The 21,148-nt window shown below is 36.7% G+C and overlaps 3 protein-coding genes across 5 annotated transcripts; 2 read left to right on the top strand and 1 right to left on the bottom strand.

Moving 5' to 3' along the window:
- Positions 1-1,984: 1,984 nt before the first annotated feature.
- LOC103866546 (late embryogenesis abundant protein M17) lies at positions 1,985-9,997 on the top strand. Of its 3 annotated transcripts, XR_004458533.1 has the most exons (3): positions 1,985-7,429; positions 7,616-9,048; positions 9,155-9,509. XR_004458533.1 is itself a non-coding variant. In XM_009144487.3 (2 exons), exons 1-2 carry the CDS (start codon positions 8,958-8,960, stop codon positions 9,766-9,768), a joined length of 705 nt encoding a protein of 234 aa, XP_009142735.1. In that variant the 5' UTR covers positions 4,775-8,957; the 3' UTR covers positions 9,769-9,997. The 3 variants fall into 3 exon arrangements, 1 of the variants encoding a protein (XP_009142735.1); XR_004458532.1 differs by having other exon boundaries at positions 1,985-9,048; XM_009144487.3 differs by having other exon boundaries at positions 4,775-9,048; positions 9,155-9,997.
- Positions 9,998-11,121: 1,124 nt separating this feature from the next.
- Positions 11,122-12,373, top strand: LOC103867732 (late embryogenesis abundant protein M17). Its single transcript, XM_009145828.3, has 2 exons — positions 11,122-11,304; positions 11,411-12,373. Exons 1-2 carry the CDS (start codon positions 11,211-11,213, stop codon positions 12,166-12,168), a joined length of 852 nt encoding a protein of 283 aa, XP_009144076.2. The 5' UTR covers positions 11,122-11,210; the 3' UTR covers positions 12,169-12,373.
- Positions 12,374-12,692: 319 nt separating this feature from the next.
- On the bottom strand, positions 12,693-20,847 carry LOC103866548 (protein STRICTOSIDINE SYNTHASE-LIKE 2). The gene is made up of 3 exons (XM_009144488.3): positions 15,078-20,847; positions 13,727-13,993; positions 12,693-13,416 (listed from the first exon to the last, which is right to left on the bottom strand). The coding sequence occupies exons 1-3, from the start codon at positions 15,350-15,352 to the stop codon at positions 12,831-12,833; spliced, it is 1,128 nt and encodes a 375-aa protein (XP_009142736.1). The 5' UTR covers positions 15,353-20,847; the 3' UTR covers positions 12,693-12,830.
- Between the last annotated feature and the right edge of the window lie 301 nt (positions 20,848-21,148).

The raw sequence follows: 21,148 nt of genomic DNA on the forward strand, positions 1-21,148 counted from the left end.
GTGATCCAAAAGAGACTGATGAATACACAAAGAACTTGACTAACCTTGAAGTGGCTCATGTTAAAGTTGAAGCTGATCTCTCTTGCCCTCTCCCCTCTCTGGTAGAGCTGAAGCGCCAAAGTGGAACAGTCATTCCAGTCACAGTGGAATATCCTTGGGTACCTCCTTCCTGTTCTCACTGTAAGCAAATTGGACATATCCTAAAGGACTGTTTGTATACTACTCAAACCTGGAAACCTACTGGAAGAACTACTGACGAAACAACCAAAAAAGATGCTTCTAAAATAGGCTCTTCAAAGGTTGAAGACTCAGGTTCCCCTAAGCCAATGCAGGAAGAAAAAGCTCAGAGTCATACACCTGAAGAAGAAGCAGCAAAGGACCCATCTCCCCCTATCGCCTCTCCTCTTCCACCCTCAAAAACCACTCTCTTAGATGCTGCTCTGATTAGTGTTGACCCAACACCTCCTACTACCACTAACCAGTCTGTCCTTTTTACTGCTTCTGATGAAGAAGCAGATCCCACTGCCCTCTCTACTGCCCAACTCCCTTCCAGAAGAAAAAAACTTTTTAAACACAAAACCTCACTCAAAAGACCTCATCCAACATCCTACCTAGCCATGCTACCAGACTTAAACCCTTTTTCAATCTTGATAACTTCTCCTCACAAAGCGTTAAAAATCACCACTGAAAAAGACCAAAACCACCCCCCCATTACTACTGAAACACCTTCCCTTCCATCTTCCTCATCCACTCTTTTGTCACCCCCTCTTAATCGCTCTACCTTAGAAGGACCCCTCCTCTTACCAGGAGTGCCTCCTCCTAAATCTCTATGAGTACAAACTTATTTTTTTGGAATGTTCGTGGTCTTAATGACCCGAAAAAACATTCACCGCTCAGCCAGTGGCTTTTGTCACAAAAACCTGTTTTTGGTGCCCTTTTAGAAACCCATATTAAAGAAACCCAACTCTCTTATGTCATGTCTAAAGCTTGCAGAGACTGGAATTTTTGCTCTAATCATAACTCAGACACAGATGGAAGAATAGTACTTATCTGGAAATCCCCTGCTGATGTACGTCTTATCAGCCAATCCAAACAAGCCATAACCTGTGAAGTCAGCATCTCAACTAGCTACAAGTTTATCTTCACAGCCATTTATGCCTCCAACGAGAATGAGGATCGCCAAGACCTTTGGGTTGAGCTCCTCAATATTCATCAGTCTTTGGCTTTGGATTCTGGCCCCTGGATCCTAGGAGGAGATTTAAATCAAATAATCCATCCTGCGGAACACTCTTCTCCTTCCATCATTAGCCTTACTCCCCAAATGTCCTCTCTAAGAAATGTGTTGACTCAACTAGGTGTCTTTGACCTGCGATTCCTCGGTCCTCTCTTTACTTGGACCAACAAATGTCCCTCCGCCCCTGTTGCTGAAAAGCTTGACCGCTTACTTGTTAACCAGCAATGGATATCCACCTTTCCTCATAGCCTAGCCACCTTCCTCCCACCTGATTTCTCTGATCATTCCCCGTGTCTTATTGACCTCTCTGTGCCCCTTCCAATCGCTGGAACCCGTCCTTTTAAGTTCTTTAACTACCTGACCAAACACCATAAATTTAACCGGACACTTGAGGAAGCATGGATTCAGGCCGGTGGATTTGCTTCGGATCTCTCCTCTCTTTGCTACAAATTCAGAAAAATAAAGGGAGCTTTGAAAGAATTAAACAGAGAAAATTTTTCTAATATCCAAGAGAGAGTGAGAGAGACTAACATTTTGCTTAATAATGTGCAGATTCAGGCGCTTCAAAATCCTACTCAAGCACTTTTCCAGGAAGAACAAGACCTGCATCAAAAATGGTGTTTTCTTAGACAAATTGAAGAGGCTTTTTTCAGGCAGAAATCGAGGATAAATTGGTTAAAGGAGGGTGATCTCAATACCACTTTCTTTCACCGTCTGGTCCAAGTTCGAGCATCCTATAATTCAATCAGATCCTTCTCGACTCCAGCAGGACTTCTGGTATCTGATCCACTTGCTATGGGAATGATGGCAGTCTCTCACTTTCAAAATCTCCTATCACCTCCTATCCTTCCATTCGTTGTCTGCCCTTCTATCTGGTTCCAAGAGCTTCTCTCCTATCGCTGTCCTCCTCAACTTGTATCCTCCATGACCCTACAGCCAGATGTACTGGAAATCACCAGAGTCATGATGAAACTGAACCCGCAAAAATCCCCAGGGCCAGATGGACTTACTTCAGGTTTTTTCAAAGCAGGATGGGAGATTGTTGGACAAGAGGTCATAACTTCGGTTCGAACCTTTTTCTCTTCATGCTTTCTCCCCTCAGCTACAAACGCAACTATTCTCAGTCTTGTCCCAAAGAGACCAGGAGCAACGGCAGTTAGTGATTTCAGACCTATTTCCTGTTGCAACACAATATACAAACTCATCTCAAAGCTGCTTGTTCATCGCCTAAAACCAATGCTTCCTGATCTAATTCTTCCTAATCAAACGGCATTTGTTCAGGGGAGACTTCTAATAGAGAACACAGTGCTTGCTTCTGAGATAGTTCATGGCTACCATCGTGATAAAGGTCCTAAACGTATGGTATTGAAAGTTGACATAGCTAAGGCTTTTGATACTATCAACTGGGATTTCATTCTCAACTGTCTAGCAAGTATTGGAGTACCTAACCTGTTTACTCGATGGCTGAGGGCTTGTATCTGCACTCCTTCATTCTCCGTGGGCTACAACGGCACAGTGCAAGGGTACTTCAAGAGCAAGCGAGGGTTACGGCAGGGAGACCCCTTGTCTCCGTATCTCTTCGTGATCGCCATGAACTGCCTGTCGATCCTCCTTGATAAGGCTGCAGAAGAAGGAAAGTTTCGTTATCATCACAAATGTGTACAAGCTAAATTAACCCATTTATGCTTTGCAGATGATCTCCTGATATTCACAGAGGGAACTCTAAACTCGGTTCAGGGAGTACTAGAGGTTCTGAGGTCTTTTGAGACTAAGTCTGGTTTAGCTCTAAGCATATCTAAGACCAGTTTCTTTACGTCTGGAGTACCTACTGATGAAATTGAGCAAATAAAAAGGGAAACAGGTCTATCTCATGCTTCTCTGCCTATCAGGTACCTCGGAATCCCCCTGGTAACTAAAAAGCTATCGGTCTCTAATTGTGAACCCCTGCTCCTAAGTGTTAAGGCAAAGCTAGATTCCTGGAGCGCTAGAACATTGTCATTTGCAGGAAGATTATTGCTAATCAATACAGTTATATCGGGAATATCAAACTTTTGGTGTGCTACATTTACTATCCCCAAAAGCTGTATTAAAACTATAAATTCTCTATGCGGTGCCTATCTATGGAAAGGTACCACAGAAGGAACACATTCAGCTCGAGTAGCTTGGGAGGAGATTACACATTCAAAGGAAGAAGGAGGTTTGGCAGTAAGGGATTTAGTAACCTGGAACAAGGCTTGCGTGATGAAACTCATTTGGCTGCTCTTCTTTAGGTCTGGATCAATATGGGTAGCTTGGTTCAAGCAGGAGATCCTCTCAGGATGCACTTCGAACTTCTGGATACTGAAAGAAAGTCAAAAATATTCTTGGACAATCAATCGGATGCTCAGGCTACGCGATGAGATTTTTCCATGGATAAAAACGAGGATTAGAGATGGTGCTACCTGTCGGTTTTGGAGTGATAACTGGAGTCCCTTTGGCAACCTGTCTGTCTATCTGAACCTCGCTCCTGCAGCGCGAATGGGTATTCCAAAGACGGCTACTATCTCTGACCTCAATCACCACGGAATTTGGAGGCTCCCCCCTGCTCGTTCAGACAACCAGGTTACCCTCTATGCCTTTCTATCAACTATAAATCTTAGAGAAGGAGATGACTATGTGGAATGGGTTATGAATGATAAGATAACGAAGACTTTCTCTACCGGTCGAGTGTATACAGAACTAAAGCATCATAATCCTCTGGTTCCTTGGTGCAAATTGGTATGGATCTCATGGGGTATTCCTAAACATTGTTTCTTAACATGGCTGTTCATCAAAGATAGATGTCCCACCAGAGATCGTCTCATAAACTGGGGACTACCAACTTCCCCGAATTGTCTGCTATGTAATGCCCCGGCTGAATCTAGAGACCATATCTTCTTTGAATGCCCTTTTGCCTGGTCTGTCTGGTCAAGAATGTCAGCCCGATGCAACCTAGCTCCGTCTCGCACCTGGAATCAAACTATCTCTGAACTCCAGCAACTGAATCGACCTCGCCCTAATAAGCTACTCTGTCTCCTCACTTGGCAATGTGTGATCTACCTCATCTGGACTGAGAGAAACAACCGCCTCCACCGCAATACATTCCGATCACCGGACTCAATCTCTTCTCTGGTCATCTCTACCATCAGAACAAAAATTGCCTCCATCAGATTATCCTCACCACCTCTCTCATCAGCGCTCTTCAATATTTGGATGTCTTCACCATGAAGAACTCCCTCTTTCAGCATTCCGGGCTCAGGTTCGCACTTCATCTCTCTCAGCTGGTCTCGCCGAATCTCTGCATGACTCATAACGAAGATGTATCGACAATTCCCCTCTTTCTCGACTGGTTTCTTAAAATGGGCCTCCTAAAAGGATTTCTTTTTGTTGTCTTTAACTAATGGGCTAGACCCAAGAAACAAATGCCTGGCTGGGCTGTAGTCTTTATGTACGTTTTCTCTTTTAAGTTAATAGCAAGCCCTTTATCAAAAAAAAACTTATGTAGCATAAGAATATTAATATAAAGGTCAACTCCAATCATCTCGGTTAGTAGGCAAGAATGCCTTGATTCTAGTCTTGAACAGCTAACGGCCGATATTTAAAGATTTAGTCGCTCCATTTAGGTTCATCCGTCCATCAAATCAAAAGAACCTAAGAGCACCATTAACCAAGGGTGTTTAAGAGGTGCTTAGATTTTTTTAATTAAAAAAAAGGAAAGAGAAGAAGAAAAAGAAAGATGAGTGCTTAATTAGACATCACAAGCAACTATTACTTGCACTACTCGCGAGTCCTACTGACACGTGACAGTCCACGATTGGTTCGTTTTTTTATAATTAGAGAAAAAACCAAAAAAAAAAAAAATTAAACACCCCAAATGGTGCTCTAAGAGCATCATTAATGATTGAAAGTTGCTTAAATTTTTTTTGTCAGAATAAAAAAAAATTAAAAAATACACCAATCGCAGACCACCACGTATTGGTGGAGCCCGCAAACAGTGCAACCAACAAAGAAAACTGGGTGCTTATTTGCATGCAGAAGGGATGTTGCTTTTGTTTTTGGTGGGTCCCCAGGCCATAAGCAACCCTTTTTTAGAGGGATAAAGATGCTCTAATGGGTTTATTAATAAATAATAACGATGGACCCAAAATAAAGTTATGGGAAAAGAGTGAAAAATAAATAAATTTCAGGATATCCAGTGAGTGCAGCACTCATCAGTGGTGTTCGGATATCCGTTCAGGTTCGGATCGGGTATTTTGGATTTCCGGGTATTTCGGTATAGGGATAAAGAACATGTTCATGTATTTCTGTACTTCAGGTCGGGTTCAAGTACTTTTTACTCGGGCTCAGTTATTTTGAATCGGGTTCAGATATTTAGATTTTAAAAGAAAAAAAATAAATTTTTCTTTTTTTAAGTTTCTTGTATTTAAAAATATAGATTTCACTTAACTGATTTTTTTTTATTTTTTATAGATTGAATGATTAATAGGTTTGGAGATAATATATATTTCAAAAATAAATATATATTAATTTTGGTATTGTTTTTAAACTTTGAATGTAACTATTGTCAATACATGAAACAAAAAGTTTAGCATGCATTTTAAATGAATATCAAGTCATTTTCTCCATAATTATATATATACTTATGAACTTAAAGTATGTGTAACATCAATATAAATATTTTTTTAAAAAATGAGAGATGTAAGCTAGAAATATAAGGGTAAGTATATATATGTTTGGTTATCTTCGGATATCCATTCGGGTACGGATATTACTCGTTCGGGTTCGGATATCCAATCTCTCCTAACTTAATACCCGTTCGGGTATTTTGCTACTTCGGTTCGGATTTCGGTTTGGATTTTTCGGGTCGTTTTCGGATGCGGCTTCGGATATCGGGTAAAGTGCCCACCCCTATTCATCACTATGTATCTCTAGCATATGCAGGATGAACCGAAACATAATATTGATGCTTTTGAGAGGAAATTTATGTCGGTGACGTTTGGTGTTTTTTTCCGCTAAGAATGTTAATTTTATTGAACCCCACCCTAAGAAGTCCCCATTAAACATGCTCTAAGGTACAACTACAAAAGGCAACTAACCTATACAAAAGATACCCTGGCAAAAAAGAAGCAAAAAAACAGGGTATCAATCAGCTTGACAAAACAAATAACTCCAGGAACAAGCTCATGGAGAGACAGAAGAGCAGCTAAAAGGGTCATATTTTCATATGAGCCAAAGTGTCATAAGGGAGCTGAACAAGCTCATGGAGAGACGTTTGATGTTTTGCTCATGCATTACATTGTCGAAGTTCAAGTTTGCAAGCAAATGTCATTACGTAGGTTACTATAGCTTTTAAACTCTTAAGAGATTTGAGCAAGCCTTAGAGATTGGTTTTACGTCTTTTACTTTTACCTCTTTAAACCAAGTAACTTCACTTTCCTAGAGCCACGTGTTACAGCCTGCCTCTCTAGCAGCGACCCATTCATTGTTCATACGGTTATGCATGAAATGCTTCCTCAGATTCCCTCCAAATAATTTACAAGCGATCAAAAGATTTTGTTAAATATACTTTTTAGTGTACATACCTCCAATTTTTTTTGTTACCTATACTTTTAGTGTAACTTTTCTATTTTTAGATTATCTATATATATGTAGAAAAATAGAAATAACAATGTTCTTCGAAAATAATACTTGTTGCCTTCGTTGACAAAAAAAAAATACTTGTTGCCTTCCCTTAATCTCCAAATTTTCATTATTCTAGATCCAATTTCCATTCTTCTATTTGATCACCAGATATCTTCCAAATTTCCATATAAAAAGAAACTTTTTATTCTTTACAAAGAACTCAAATTTCTATTTTTATGGAGGTTGATGAGCAAGCCCGTAGTTATATATAAACTTGTGTAATAATATTCTTTTCTCTTCGATCACCTTCTCTTCAGTTTTCACCGTGCAACTTTTTAGCTCTCTTAAAAGATGGTTCGTTTATTTTTTTTAGCAAACCTATCGAGCAAAATATAAATGCAACTATACAAATCCATTGAAGTGTTTTTTCTTATGAGACAACTAAAGCTTTCGTTTTATTTCATTGTTTGTAGTCGTCGAAAATTGTTTTTAAGTATCGGGGTTTTAACGAAGAAACCAGGCGGAAAGCACTTCGAAGTCTGTCTCATCGTACCGGTACACCAACATCCCAATAAACGGCCTTACACCATTGAGACACTTAGAACAAACTGCTGGCTTAACTGAACCAACTTAAACCATGTGTTTTATATATATAGAGAGAGAGATATATAAAGATGTTACTTTTAGTTAGGTTTTCAATTTTGAACAATGTGTAACAATGTTTTCTTCTTTGTTTTATAGGATATGAGTATGCGGATTTTAATTTAGACCTAGACGTTCTAACCGTGACGGGACAAAACATGAATCGAAGTAAAATCCTGAAGAAATTGAAGAAGATTTTTTACTCTATCGACATTCTTCAGACGTTGTGTGTCCCCCCTAATTAGTATGGTTTTTAAAGCAAGTTCTATTGATATTTTGATAATTAGTGTTGCTTTTTGTATGCTTCTCTTATTAATAATGGTGTGTTTTTGTTATATTTTTCGTTTTGCGCATTAGAACCTATACAAACTATTGGGTGGAAGGCCAAATCAGTCCAGTTCTTATTTTAGACTAAGGCCTTAAAATTTTATAACAGTGAAAGTTATGGGTTTTATGCTCATGTTTGTCTCCCAGACCTAGAGTCAGTTTTTTTTTTTTTTTAACTAAAAGATAAAAAAATATACTAAAAGTAATTTGAATTCGAGCCACAAAAAAATTAACATTTTATATAATCACTAGACTATCAACACTTGATTTTTTTTTTCAACACTTGATAATTTTAGTGATTTTTTGAAAAGAAAAATATTTATTAATTCATTGCAAATTATACTGATCTTTACCAAAAGAAATTAAGGGTTTGATTTAAGATTTTGTGATTGCTTTTGGAATGAATAGATGGGCATTATCCTTTCGAATGGTGGGCTTTGAAGTCTAAGATGAGTTAGACTTTGTGACAATTATTTTGACGTGTAAACACCATGGGTATGTCCAGAGCATGCAATTTACACATGGAACGACATAGATGAGTTTCAACATTCAATTACTGCCATGGGTTTTTGACCGGAAGGGTATTTGATATATATGCAGTTTTATCAAGTACACCTAATTTGATTTGTCCGATAGTTTTTACAGCTCTTTTGTAATCGACTGGGACATATATCTCCAATATTATTTTTTATTTTTTGGTGCACACAATATTTTTCTTTTCAAAATCACATTTCTAATGTTTTTCCTTTCAAAATCACAGCTCTAATAATATCGGTGATGACCTTATAAGTTATAATACGATGATTACGCCTGCCGATGCCCAAATATTAATCGAAGGGATTCAATCAGAACGAGGGAATCAATCAGAACGAGTGTGCTCATTGATATATTTATTTTCACATTTTCTATAAAGCGTAAAAATCGTTCCCCCCCCCCCCCCCCCAATTAAATATGTCGTTATCTCCCCTCACTCACTCGACATAATTGACCGGTCTCTTGTCGCAATGTTTTGCAGCCCAACTATTAATAGATGTGCTGTGGTCATACACTCTTAACTATCAAAAACATCTATCCTCACAACAAACCGAACAAGCTCAAGTAACGAAATCAAAGCATGGGAAGCCTCAAATCTCTGGTTATCTTGGCTTTGCTTTTTTCCCTCTCTGTCGCTGTTTTTGCCGACACATCCAACGATGCTTCTACACGTATACAACTCTATATTTATCATTTCCCTAGTATAGTTTCACATAACTGATGATCGAATGTTTTATACATAGCCTGACGCAAATAACATGTAAATCACACGTGCAGCTAAAGATGAAGTGAAGCCAAGTGAAGCGACCGATGCCATAGGGCAACAACAACCCCAGGCTGCGGAGGCCGAAGCCGAGGCCAACGATGTTGTTGTTGAACCTCAGCAGCGGGTCCGTTGTGGCTGTATAAACGGGTGTTGCGGAATCTGCAATTATGGACGGTGCAGCTACTGTTGTCCCAGACAACAATCCGAGGAGGCCGTGGAAACCGAAGCTATTGATGCCAACGTTGTTGAACCTCAGCAAGGGGGCCGTTGTGGCTGTAGATACAGATGTTGCGGAATCTGCCGTTATGGACGGTGCAGCTACTGTTGTCCCAGACAACAATCCGAGGAGGCCGTGGAAACCGAAGCTATTGATGCCAACGTTGTTGAACCTCAGCAAGGGGGCCGTTGTGGCTGTAGATACAGATGTTGCGGAATCTGCCGTTATGGACGGTGCAGCTACTGTTGCCCACGTGCTCAAGCGGAGGCTGAAGTTATTGAGCCCCAACAACGTAGCAGATGTAGGTACGGTTGCTGCGGAAGCTACGCTTATGGGCAGTGCAGTGCTTGTTGTTCCAAGAAGATGGCTACTGAAGAAGCGGAGAAAAAGGAAGAAGCTAAGCCATGAATGGTGTGTAACACAAACTCTATGTTTGTACTTTGTATGCATGGACGCATGGTATATATTACTGTTTCGTACGTATGTCAAAATAAGAGAAAAATGATGCTATGAGAAGGTCTATAGCTCAATAAAAAAAGTCATAGGATCATATAATATGTATTTTGTTATGTAGTGTTTTCCTCGTGAAGATTGTAATAATAACTACTGTTTAAATATTAAATCGTTGATTGCAACATTTAAATTGTAATCGTGAAAAAGCATGTATAGCTAGGTCAATAAAACCACACAGGTTTAATATGGCATCACGTAGACTTATAATTTTGCGAAAAGAGAAATATTCATTTATTCATAGTAAATTAATAATAATTTTTATTAGACATAAAATATCCTACGTAATTAGTTGGAACGGATCTCAAGCAATATATAAAGATAGATGAACTAATACATTTATTACCAACTGGTTTTATGTTGGAACCCCATATATTTTAACATGATATCAAATTTCGATCCACGCAGTCCAGTCCGATCCATGCAGTCTAACTCGATCCACATCGATCTAGCCCAAAAAATGGTCCATCGATTGACACTCAAAGAACCATCATTTCGAAAGGACGTATTAGGCACAAACTCTCTCAAATCAGTAGTTAAAAAGGATCTTAAACAATACATAAATTTAGATGAACCAATCCAATTATCACCGATTGGTTTTAGGTAATAATTTTATCAAAAGAGAAAGGGTTTGATTTATGATTTTGTGATTATTTTTGGAGTGTATAGATGGACGTTATCCTTTCGAATAGTGGGCTGTCTAAGTCTAAGAGTTAGTCTTTGTGACAATTATTTTGACGTGTAAACACCAGGGGTCATGTACAGAGCATGTCATTTACACATGGAACGACATAGAGGAGTTTCAACATTCAACTACTGCCATGGGTTTTTTGGCCAGAAGCAAGAGCGGGTGTTTGATAGATACGTAGTTTTGTCAAGTACTGCTAATTCGGTTCTTGTCGGATACTTTTTACTCAGCTCTTTTGTAAGCGACTGGGACATGCCTCTAATGTTTTTCTTTTAAAATTCACATGTCTAATTTTTTTTTCACATGTCTAATTAATATTTTCTCTTTCAAATTACAGCTCTAATATTATCATAAATGAATTTATAATACAGTGACTACATCTGCCGATACCATGTATTAATCGAAGGGAATCAACCAGACGAATGTGCTCATTGCTATATTTATTCTTACATTTTCTATGAAGTGTAAAAATCGTTTTCCCCATTAAATATGTCGTTATCTTCCCTCACTCACTCGACATAATTGACCTGTCTCTTGTCGCCATGTATTGCCGCCGAACTATAAATAGATGTGTTGTGGTCATACACTCTTCACTACCAAAAACATCTATCCTCACAACAAACTGAACAAGCTCAAGTAACGAAATCAAAGCATGGGAAGGCTCAAGTCTCTGGTTATCTTGGCTTTGCTTTTTTCCCTCTCTTTCGTTGTTTTTGCCGACTCATCCAAGGATGCTTCTACACATGGTATACAACTCTATATTTATCATTTCCCTTTTTTACTTTCACATAACTGATGATCGAATGTTTTAAACATAGCCTGACGTAAATAAAATATAAATCACACGTGCAGCTAAGGATGAAGTGAAGCCAAGTGAAGCGACCGATGCCCAGGCTGCGGAGGCCGTGGCCAAGGATGTTGTTGCAGAGCCCCAGCAAGGACGATGGCCTGGTGGTTGTAGGTACGGATGTTGCGGTGGCTGGTTTTTTGGACGGTGCAACTACTGTTGTCGTAGTCCACAAGCCGAGGAGACCGTGGAAACTGAAGCTGTTGAGGCCAACGTTGTTGAACCTCAGCAGGGGGGTCGTGGTGGCTGTAGATACGGATGTTGCGGATCCTGGCGTTACGGACGGTGCAGCTACTGTTGTCGCAGTCCACAAGCCGAGGAAACCGTGGAAACCGAAGCTGTTGATGCCAACGTTGTCGAACCTCAGCAGGGGGGTCGTGGTGGCTGTAGATACGGATGTTGCGGATCCTGGCGTTATGGACGGTGCACCTACTGTTGTCGCAGTCCACAAGCCGAGACCGTGGAAACCGAAGCTGTTGATGCCAACGTTGTAGAACCTCAACAGGGGGGTCGTGGTGGCTGTAGATACGGATGTTGCGGATCCTGGCGTTATGGACGGTGCAGCTACTGTTGTCGCAATCCACAAACCGAGACCGTGGAAACCGAAGCTGTTGATGCCAACGTTGTTGAACCTCAGCAGGGGGGTCGTGGTGGCTGTAGATACGGATGTTGCGGATCCTGGCGTTATGGACGGTGCAGCTACTGTTGCCGAGGTGCTCAAGCGGAGTCTGAAGGGCAGAAAAAGGAAGAAGCTAAGCCATGAATGGTGTGTAAAACAAACTCTATGTTTGTATGCATGGATGCATGGTTTATATTACTGTTTCGTACGTATGTCAAAATAAGGAAAAAGTGTTGCTATAAAGTCTATAGATCAATAAAAAAATGTCGTAGGTTCATATAATATGTGTTTTGTTATGTAGTGTTTTCGTCGTGAAGATTGTAATAATAACTACTGTTTAAATACTAAATCTTGGATTGCAATATTTAAATTATTATAATGAAAAAGCATGTGCCTAGGTCAATGAAAACCACATAGGTTTTATGGTATCACGTAGATTTGTGATCCTAAACATGCATTATGAAAGTCGACTTGACATATAAAATAAAACTAAAGCGTTGGTTAGAATATCTTTATTTATTCTCTTTCATTTTAAATGATGTTTAAAGTTAATGCATATTTATAAAAAAGTCAGCTTTGATAAATTTATTTTAATTTTATAAAAGTAACATCAAATAAAATTAGTAAACTAATAAAAATCTACAATACTATATAATTGGTCATAAATATTAAAAACATTAAATTTTTATTTAAAACAATGAGAACATTACTTATTTTGCAAAAAAAAAAAAAATCTTAAACATCAAATAAATTGAAATGTAGAAAGTATCATTATATGTTTGTATGAATAACAATTGAAGATTTGTTTAGATTTTATAAACTCCAGTGTAGGGAGTATTCACCGATCCAACCCATAGAGTTCCATCATGCTCCTCCACCTCACTTATAGAGATCCACTTATTTCCAATTGTACCCTCGAAAACCTCCGATATTACGCCACTACCTTCGCTCAACCTCACGGCCATCCCGTTCCCTTTGTACTTAGCCCAATACGAATGAACTTTCATCCAGTCCACCGGCAAGCCCAAAGCGGCGCGTCCTAGCCAGGCATTCGACATGGCGAACTTTGTCAGCTTTGAGTGTTTTGTATTCAGGCCTACCCAAAATCCACCACGTGGACTCCTCTTTATGTTGTCGGGGAACCCAGGCAGCCCCTCCGCGAAAATCTCATACTTCTCGTGAGATTTAGAAACCGACGTGTCGTTGAGCCAGTAGCGTAGGATTCGAGATGTGGCAGTCTCTGCCACGAGAAGGTAATCACCGTTTTGGCTCATAACGACGCCGTTTGCGAACGAAAGGTTGCTTACAAGAGTTGTCACTTGGTTCGTTTTTGGATCGTATTTCATCAATCTACCGGTTCTGTCCCCACTCATTATTGCACCTATATAATTCCTGAAAAATTTAAACAATTTACGCTCGTATATGTTCAAATCATTATGAAGTAAAAAATTTTCATAATGCATGTGTACATTCATATAAAAATGTATACGATATTACTTCAGCCAACAAAAAATGTATAAGATATTAGTATATTACTGATATTACGGTGTATGCATAATGCATGTATTTTTATTCTAAGTAACATTTTTTTTTGCAGAGCTTGTTTTTATGTAAGATGAATCATGAATGATTGAATATTTGCAGAATTTTAAGTTATAAAAAACAAAAAAAAAACAGGAAAAAAATATTTGCAGAATTTTACCTTCGTTGATAAACCGAACTACTATCTGTGAAGTAGACAACTCCAGTCCGTGGGTCTATTTCCACAGCGTTGGTAAACCTAAGGGGCTTATCCAGCTGACGTGTAGATACTTGATTGGCTAAACCACCTTGTCGACCAACTTTAAGAAGTCCCATATAAGCATCGGCAATATAAAGATCACCAGTGGATTTTTCAAAGGCCAGGCCCAATGGTCGACCACACTCATGTTCCGTTCGTTGGTGCTCGTGCGGGCCCTCGCAACCTTCTCTGCATTTAATTAAAACGTTAAATACAATAGTCATCCAAGTGTTGAACCCTAAGTGTGAACAATGAACAGATCCCATCATAAGTAACTATTTTCATAACTATAACTATTATTTTATATCAAGGCTACCATCAACGCTGGGTTTAATGAGTTGTTTAATTTTGTTTACATGATTGTTATTCTATACTGTAATCTTTCTGAAAACGTGTATAGAAAATATAACAGTTTTAGCACAAATCTGGACCACCAAAAAGTCAATATCAATTTTCCCATCTTGGTTGTGTACTCATGACTCCCAGTAAATACAAAGAATGTAAGTTCAAAAAAAAAAGAAGAACGCAGCATTTTCATTTTTTTCACTCAATTCTTTAACTCTTGCAACATTCGCGTGAGGAGCAGCAACAGATAAAATAATCAAAGGAAACTAAAGAAGCAACTAAGTTGCATAGTCAAATGTGCATATATATAATTAAAGCACATGGAAATTGAATTTTAAGATCCCTTCAAAATGGGAACTTCACATGCACGCCCAAATAACAAATTGTGATTCAGAAAGTTAAACTTGCAACTCAAAACAGCCAAGTTGACCACGTGAAAACTGAAGTACATATGCAGAAACAAAAGAAGTACCTTTCATTTGGTCAGGAACTCATAACTAATTGTATCATAAATAGTTTAGTTATATTCAAAAGATTAAAGTCAAACACTGTTGGCATTTCAAAGGATAATTTTATTATTCTGATAATTTAGATCGTTTATCTCGGTAGGGCAGAGGGAGTTAGTTGGATACAGTTGAAGGATTTTGCTTTATTTTTCGGTTCAATTTTTTTTTGGCTCAACTTCAACTTATATCAACCAAATTTGAATTGACAATCTTATCCAATTTCTACATTTTGATCACAAATACACAGTTAAGATTGATATAGTATCACCCAAAAACATTCAAAAGGCTACCTACGCTACTCTATCAAAACCTATAGTGTGCACGAAAAAGACTCCTACAAAACAAATTCAAATACCCGGGGTTTATTATGAAGATACATTCCCAATAAAAGTGGAAAATGAAAAGGAGAAATAATTGTGTACCTTGTTGGCGTGGTGACGGCGAAATCCATCCAACGACTCTCATTAGCTATCCACTTAACAATTCGACCATCAGATAAACCGGTGAATGGACCGTCGCCGTAGAAATCGAAGGCGAAACTCTCCGGTCCCAAAGCGCCGGTGGTAGGAATCAGATGGAAGTCAGGGAAATGAACTGTCAACATTGACTCTCCATGTTTTGGACTCTCGCCAGAAGAATCGAAGAGGCTTAAGAGAAGGGCAAATGATATCGCCAACACAAAGAAGAGTTTCATCATTCTCCCTTTTCTTCCCACCCTAAACTGTGGCTTGTGGTATGAGTGATAATTCTCTTATATATAAACTAATGTCAAAAATAATAAATAGTTTTCTTATACATGTCGACTTCGTGTCAAAAACTCAACACTAAATAGTTTTTTTTTTTTTTGAACACAAACTATTATAAAACCTTCCAACCAAAACTAGTTGGGGAGAGAGTGCAGTACAGATTTGGCTAAGGTATCAGCCCTACAGTTCAAGGAGCTAGGAATGAAACTAAAGGAAATACAAGAGAAGCGAAAAGATAGAGTCTCGATGTCCCGAATGATTCCGTAGAGCTCAATCGAGTGGCACTTCGAGGATAAGGCAGCAATGAGCGCCTGGCAGTCTGACTTGATGCAGATTGTGAGAAATCCAGCTTCTGCAGCGTGGATGAGAGCGGACCGGATAGCAAGGCCTTCCGCCATCAGGGCCGATGAGATAAACTTGAAAGTGCAGGACCCTTGTAGTAAAGTGTCTCCTTCAGTGTTGGCGATGTACCATCCGCAGCCGGCTCTGTCATATTATTGTATTCTTGGGGTTCGTGGATCATGCATTTGTCATCATGCATTTGTTAGTTCATATGTTAATTTTTTTTCGAGTCATTCTTGGGTTCACCCCCTAGGAATTACATTATGTTTTATGTTTGGGTGATTATATTATGTTTTATTTTAAAAACATAATATAACTTGATAATATTTTGTTTCATTTTATAAAAAATATCAAATTTGAAATAACATAATCCTATTGGTTGGTTAACCTAGAGGTTCACCTTAGGGGGTGAACCCAAAAATAAGTCTTTCTTTTCTGTTCAACATTTCTTTCTTATTGCTTTATTATGAAAGATACATTTCTTTCTTACTTACCAGACATATTCATACATGATACTACTCACCTAGCTAACATTGTCAAGATAGAAGTTTTGCCGTTTATGGGATGAGAATACAAAGAAATCAAACATTAATATATTCTGCTAGTCTGCCTCAATTCGTGTATCAATTATGCATATATGCCAATATAAAATTTCAATGATTCTATATAATAAGATTATTCATTTCTAAATTTTCTATAAATAAACATTAAAAACAAAAAAAGAAGTAAAACTCATATTATATTTCTCTTATTAAAACAAAAACATTCACTTGGACCCAATTTTTTTATAAGATTTTAAATTAAATATATCCTTATACTATATAGTTATACCCCACATGTATCTATTAAATTATTCATTCCTTATAATTTGAGCGTTTAGGAAATAAAATAACCAACACTTTTAATTATATATTTTTATTTCTTTACAAACCAACATTTTTTAGATATATCTATTAATTATGTTTTTTTTTTAATCAGAACCTGCCCAACCGAATGCATATATATAATATAATTATTTTAATAACTAATCTAAGTACATGTTTTCTGTAATTTATTTTTTTAATAAAATTGAAAGCATGACCCGCTCGGATACGCCAATTCAGATCTTGTTATACGGAGTATTACTGATTATTTCTAATGTTTGTGATTTTTTATGCATAGTATACATGTAGATGGTATGATTGCTTACAAAACGCCGGAGATCGAGGGATCACATTTAGATCATTTTATTAAAAGTAGATATATTTTGCGTATTCTCTGTAATTTTCCCCAAAAAAAATCTGCAGATTTGATATTTATCTAGTTACCATCAGTTTTACAGGTTTGGGTAAAGTAATGTTATTCGGCGCCAAAACAAATTATATATATGGAAAATTAACATTTTCCTTACACAGAAAATTAAACGTTGAATGAGGAAGAATGGAAGACGTAAAATTTAAAACATTTAAAACCCAAAAAAATATAAAACTACAATGAGATCAATATCTTACTACTTACATTTTATTTTGTAACAAATAATAAATGTTTTTTTGTTCACTAAATAATAAATGCTTTTGTTTGATTTTTATGCATAAACAAAACATAAATTTTTATTATTATTATTATTATTATTATTACTAGGTAAAGAACCCGTGCGATATTGCACGGTAACTCATTTCATAAAAATAAATATAATATATTTTATAAAATAAATTTTTATGAAAATAGTTTAGAATTAATTCAGAGAAAATACACATGTTACAAAATTATTTTGTACATAACTATATTCTTTTATTGACAGTGATTATTGATGTCACTAATATGAAACAACCCAAAAGAGTAAGAGAAAAAAAAAATACATTCATTGAATGGGTTTGTAAAGAAAAATATCAACTCAAATAAAATGTCAACGATTGATAAGAATATTATATTACTAAAATTTACCGGCTTTTGTGACTTTATCAAACATTCTTATATAACCCAAGTGTAAGAATATTTAGGACATGAATATATTAAGACATGCATAATCTGTTTCATGCAACATACATTATTACAAATGCAAAATTAGTAAGAAAGAAAAACACACATTTTCATTTAGTTGAAGAGTAAGACTAATAAATTCAGTATTTTGTTTTGTCAAACCATTTCATTATCTTAAACTTCAAACGTACAATAGATAGAGGGAATTATCCATCCTCTTTGATGACAACAATAAAATTTAAAAACATAAAAAAATTAAAATAGATAGATTCTCCTGAGAGATTGACATCGAAAATGGGACACTGCTCAAATGCGCATCGTAAAACCGGATTCATAGCAACGTTTCGTCTGATTATCTTCAACATATTTGTAACCAGGTTAATGCACATAACTTTTCTTCTTCGCCATTTTAATAAATTTATGAAAGATTTACAATAAGAAATTTATGAACATGAATTATTTATAATATATCTTGAAAAGATACATCATTAGGAAAAAAAACACCAGCTATGTACTTGAAAGTATTCATAAAACCAAAATTTTGTATTCCTTGACATCATCTTTTTTATAGGAATAAAAAGTTTCAATCCAACTGACAAAATTTTCTGTTTTTATAATCCAAAGCATATAAAATTGTCTTGCCTTAAATGAATCACGTCAGCAAGGAAATTGTTTTTGCCAACTCTTCTCTAAATAGTTTCTTTTGAAACAGTACATCCTCTTTAAAATAACAAAAGTACATTTTCTAATCTTTTTTTTTTCTTGTCAACTTTTTCATAATCTTACAATTTTTTTTTAAAAAAGGCACGCAGCCCCACTCAGCAACCTATTCGTTGTGTTGCCTTCTGAGTTCTGACCATTTTAAAAAATTTGTCTGTCATCAAACCCATCCAAAACAAGAATTTTTTACTCTCTAAGACACTTTTTGTCTTTCATATTACATATTAAGACACTTGTTGCTGGAGGCACACTTCTTCCTTGTGCAATGTCCTACATACCCTCTAACTAACTACACTCTCTTCTAACTCTAACTCATCTCACTTTTCCAAATCCCAACTATAAGAATTTTATGTTTTTTGTTTTAAAAATAAATTGATAAACCAAACATTTTTTGAGTTTTCGAAACGGAACATTTATTCTAAAACAGAACCTTTATTCTCTCTCCATCTTTATTTCTTTAGAAATTCAGATTCACTTTCTTAATTTCCTAACCTCTTCTCCTTCGTCTTCAATTTCATAATCTCCATGATTCTAGAGGTCTCGCCGCAAATTTGATTTCTCTCCTAGCCCTAATTCCTCTCTCATCACCTTTATCCCTACTGTAAACGATATCAGAGGTTACAGTGTGTGAGATTTTGATGGAGAAGACACATGACTCCTCGCCTCTTAGATTATACCAGAACTTACGGTGTGTGAATTTTTGATGGAGAAGCTTTGGGAGATGGACGTGGACAAGAGCCAAATCCGATTAGAGAATTTTTCATCACCGATGAAACCTGCAGCGGAGGATACATGGCGGAGGAGACATGAAATCAGCGGTGGAAAAAACATGAAATCCACGGTAGAGGAGACAAAGGCTTAGAGATTTGACCGCAGATTGAAGTCGTTAAACGAAGTTGTTTGTCTCTGCAGCGATTTGATGGGATCTTGCTGGGACCAGGCCGTCAATCTGGAAAAATCTTTGATGATTCAAGTAATTGATGCAAATGGCTTGTGGGTATTATTGTATTAGGCATGCGTCAACAACAGCTTTTGAAATTGCACCAGACGTTGTCATCATGAGCAAAAAAAATTGTTTTGATTCTTAATTCGTGAAGATCAATAAACTTTGATGTGGGTTCATTCGTTTGAGAGAAAGCAAAATGAGTTTTTGCAACTGTGGTGCCTGAATTTTTGGTTATTCAAGCTTTCATCCGAAGATTCTTAAAATATGCAGAAAGGTTCTTTTGATTTAGCCACAAACTTTTATTAGTGCACTTTAGACCCTATTCAACTCAAATAAACTTATATATATATATATATTGCACCCTAAGATATGTATCTACAAACAACCATCCCCATTTCAGTTACTCACATGAACATCTCTTTGTCCACAATATCAATTCTCCCATCCACAGTTTTTTTATCCACACTTATTTTGTCCACGTACACGAAATACATGGACAATAAATTATAATTTGAAAATTTTAGTTAAACATTAAAGTATAAAATATATGGATATGGATATCAAAATAATAAGAAAAAAATAAATAAATTTTTATATGGATATTATATATTTATTTATATATTAGAAATTGAAATAATAATGAATTAAACATGATAGGGTAAAAAAAAGTACAAATTGCCTTAGCCCTACGATCTTCTTTTGCTTCCATATCCAACGGCAGATAAGAATCTCTTCTTTTATAAACGTACTAACTAAAGTCTTGAAATAGCAATAGTCTTCCACCGTTGGATTTCTTAATCTATTTCACATCCAATGGCTGTAAATTGTTCATTTTATTTATTAACCTACTTTCATAACTCCACCAAAAAAAGTCAACTAAATTTGGTCCCCACTAACTAAATAGAAAAAAGACACAATTACTTTTTTGAATCAGATTTCCCAGCGAAGGGCAGTTTCGTCCAGATTTTACCAAAACATAATAGAAAGTGTCCTTCCAGCAACATGTGTCTAAACATGTCAAAAAGTGAAAAAAGTGTCCTAAATGGTAATGCACTCCCAAAACAAACAATGCCATAAACATCAGACTCAATTAAAGGAAATAATCATAAAAAAGAATGTGACAACCACATTAGTAGAAGAGAACAAGAATGTGACTATTAGCCAACAAGGGAGTGACCACATATTGTTTACAAGTATCGGCGTTTTTATCTTGTCTATTATGGTCAGTGGACTGCACAGGCTGGTCATAAGCCTCGCACCTTTTCAGATTGGTTTATGAACTTCAGATTTTATTTTGAACTTCGAAAATTATATATCATGGGATTATAAGTATACAAACATATACAGAAAAGGTATACAAACACATAAAAGAAGCTTTGGCCTACCAGAATATATTCTGATATAGAAGTAATAGCCAACATAAATAAGAATTTGAAACTGAAAATTTCGTTTCTTACAGTGAATGTGTCAACAGTGCCATGCGAAAGCGCATAGTATCATCCTTTGCTAGTTCAATTGCTATTCGGTTATCTTAATTATGCGTTTTAAATTGGCACTTTTTTGTTCCATCATGAGATATTCCTCTCTTTGAGCTTGTAGATAGGATTTAACAATTTACTTATTAGTTGAATATATTAACATTAAAACCCGAAAATACTCGAAAATATAATCAAATTGAATAAGCCTTTCTTCAAAAAAAAAAAAAATCAAATTGAAAGAAAAAAATGGAAGTGAACCATAGGGAAATCAAAATCTCCTTTAACAAAAGAGGAAGCCAACA

This window comes from Brassica rapa, chromosome A05, assembly GCF_000309985.2.
Source record: "Brassica rapa cultivar Chiifu-401-42 chromosome A05, CAAS_Brap_v3.01, whole genome shotgun sequence".
Classification (NCBI taxonomy): domain Eukaryota; kingdom Viridiplantae; phylum Streptophyta; class Magnoliopsida; order Brassicales; family Brassicaceae; genus Brassica; species Brassica rapa.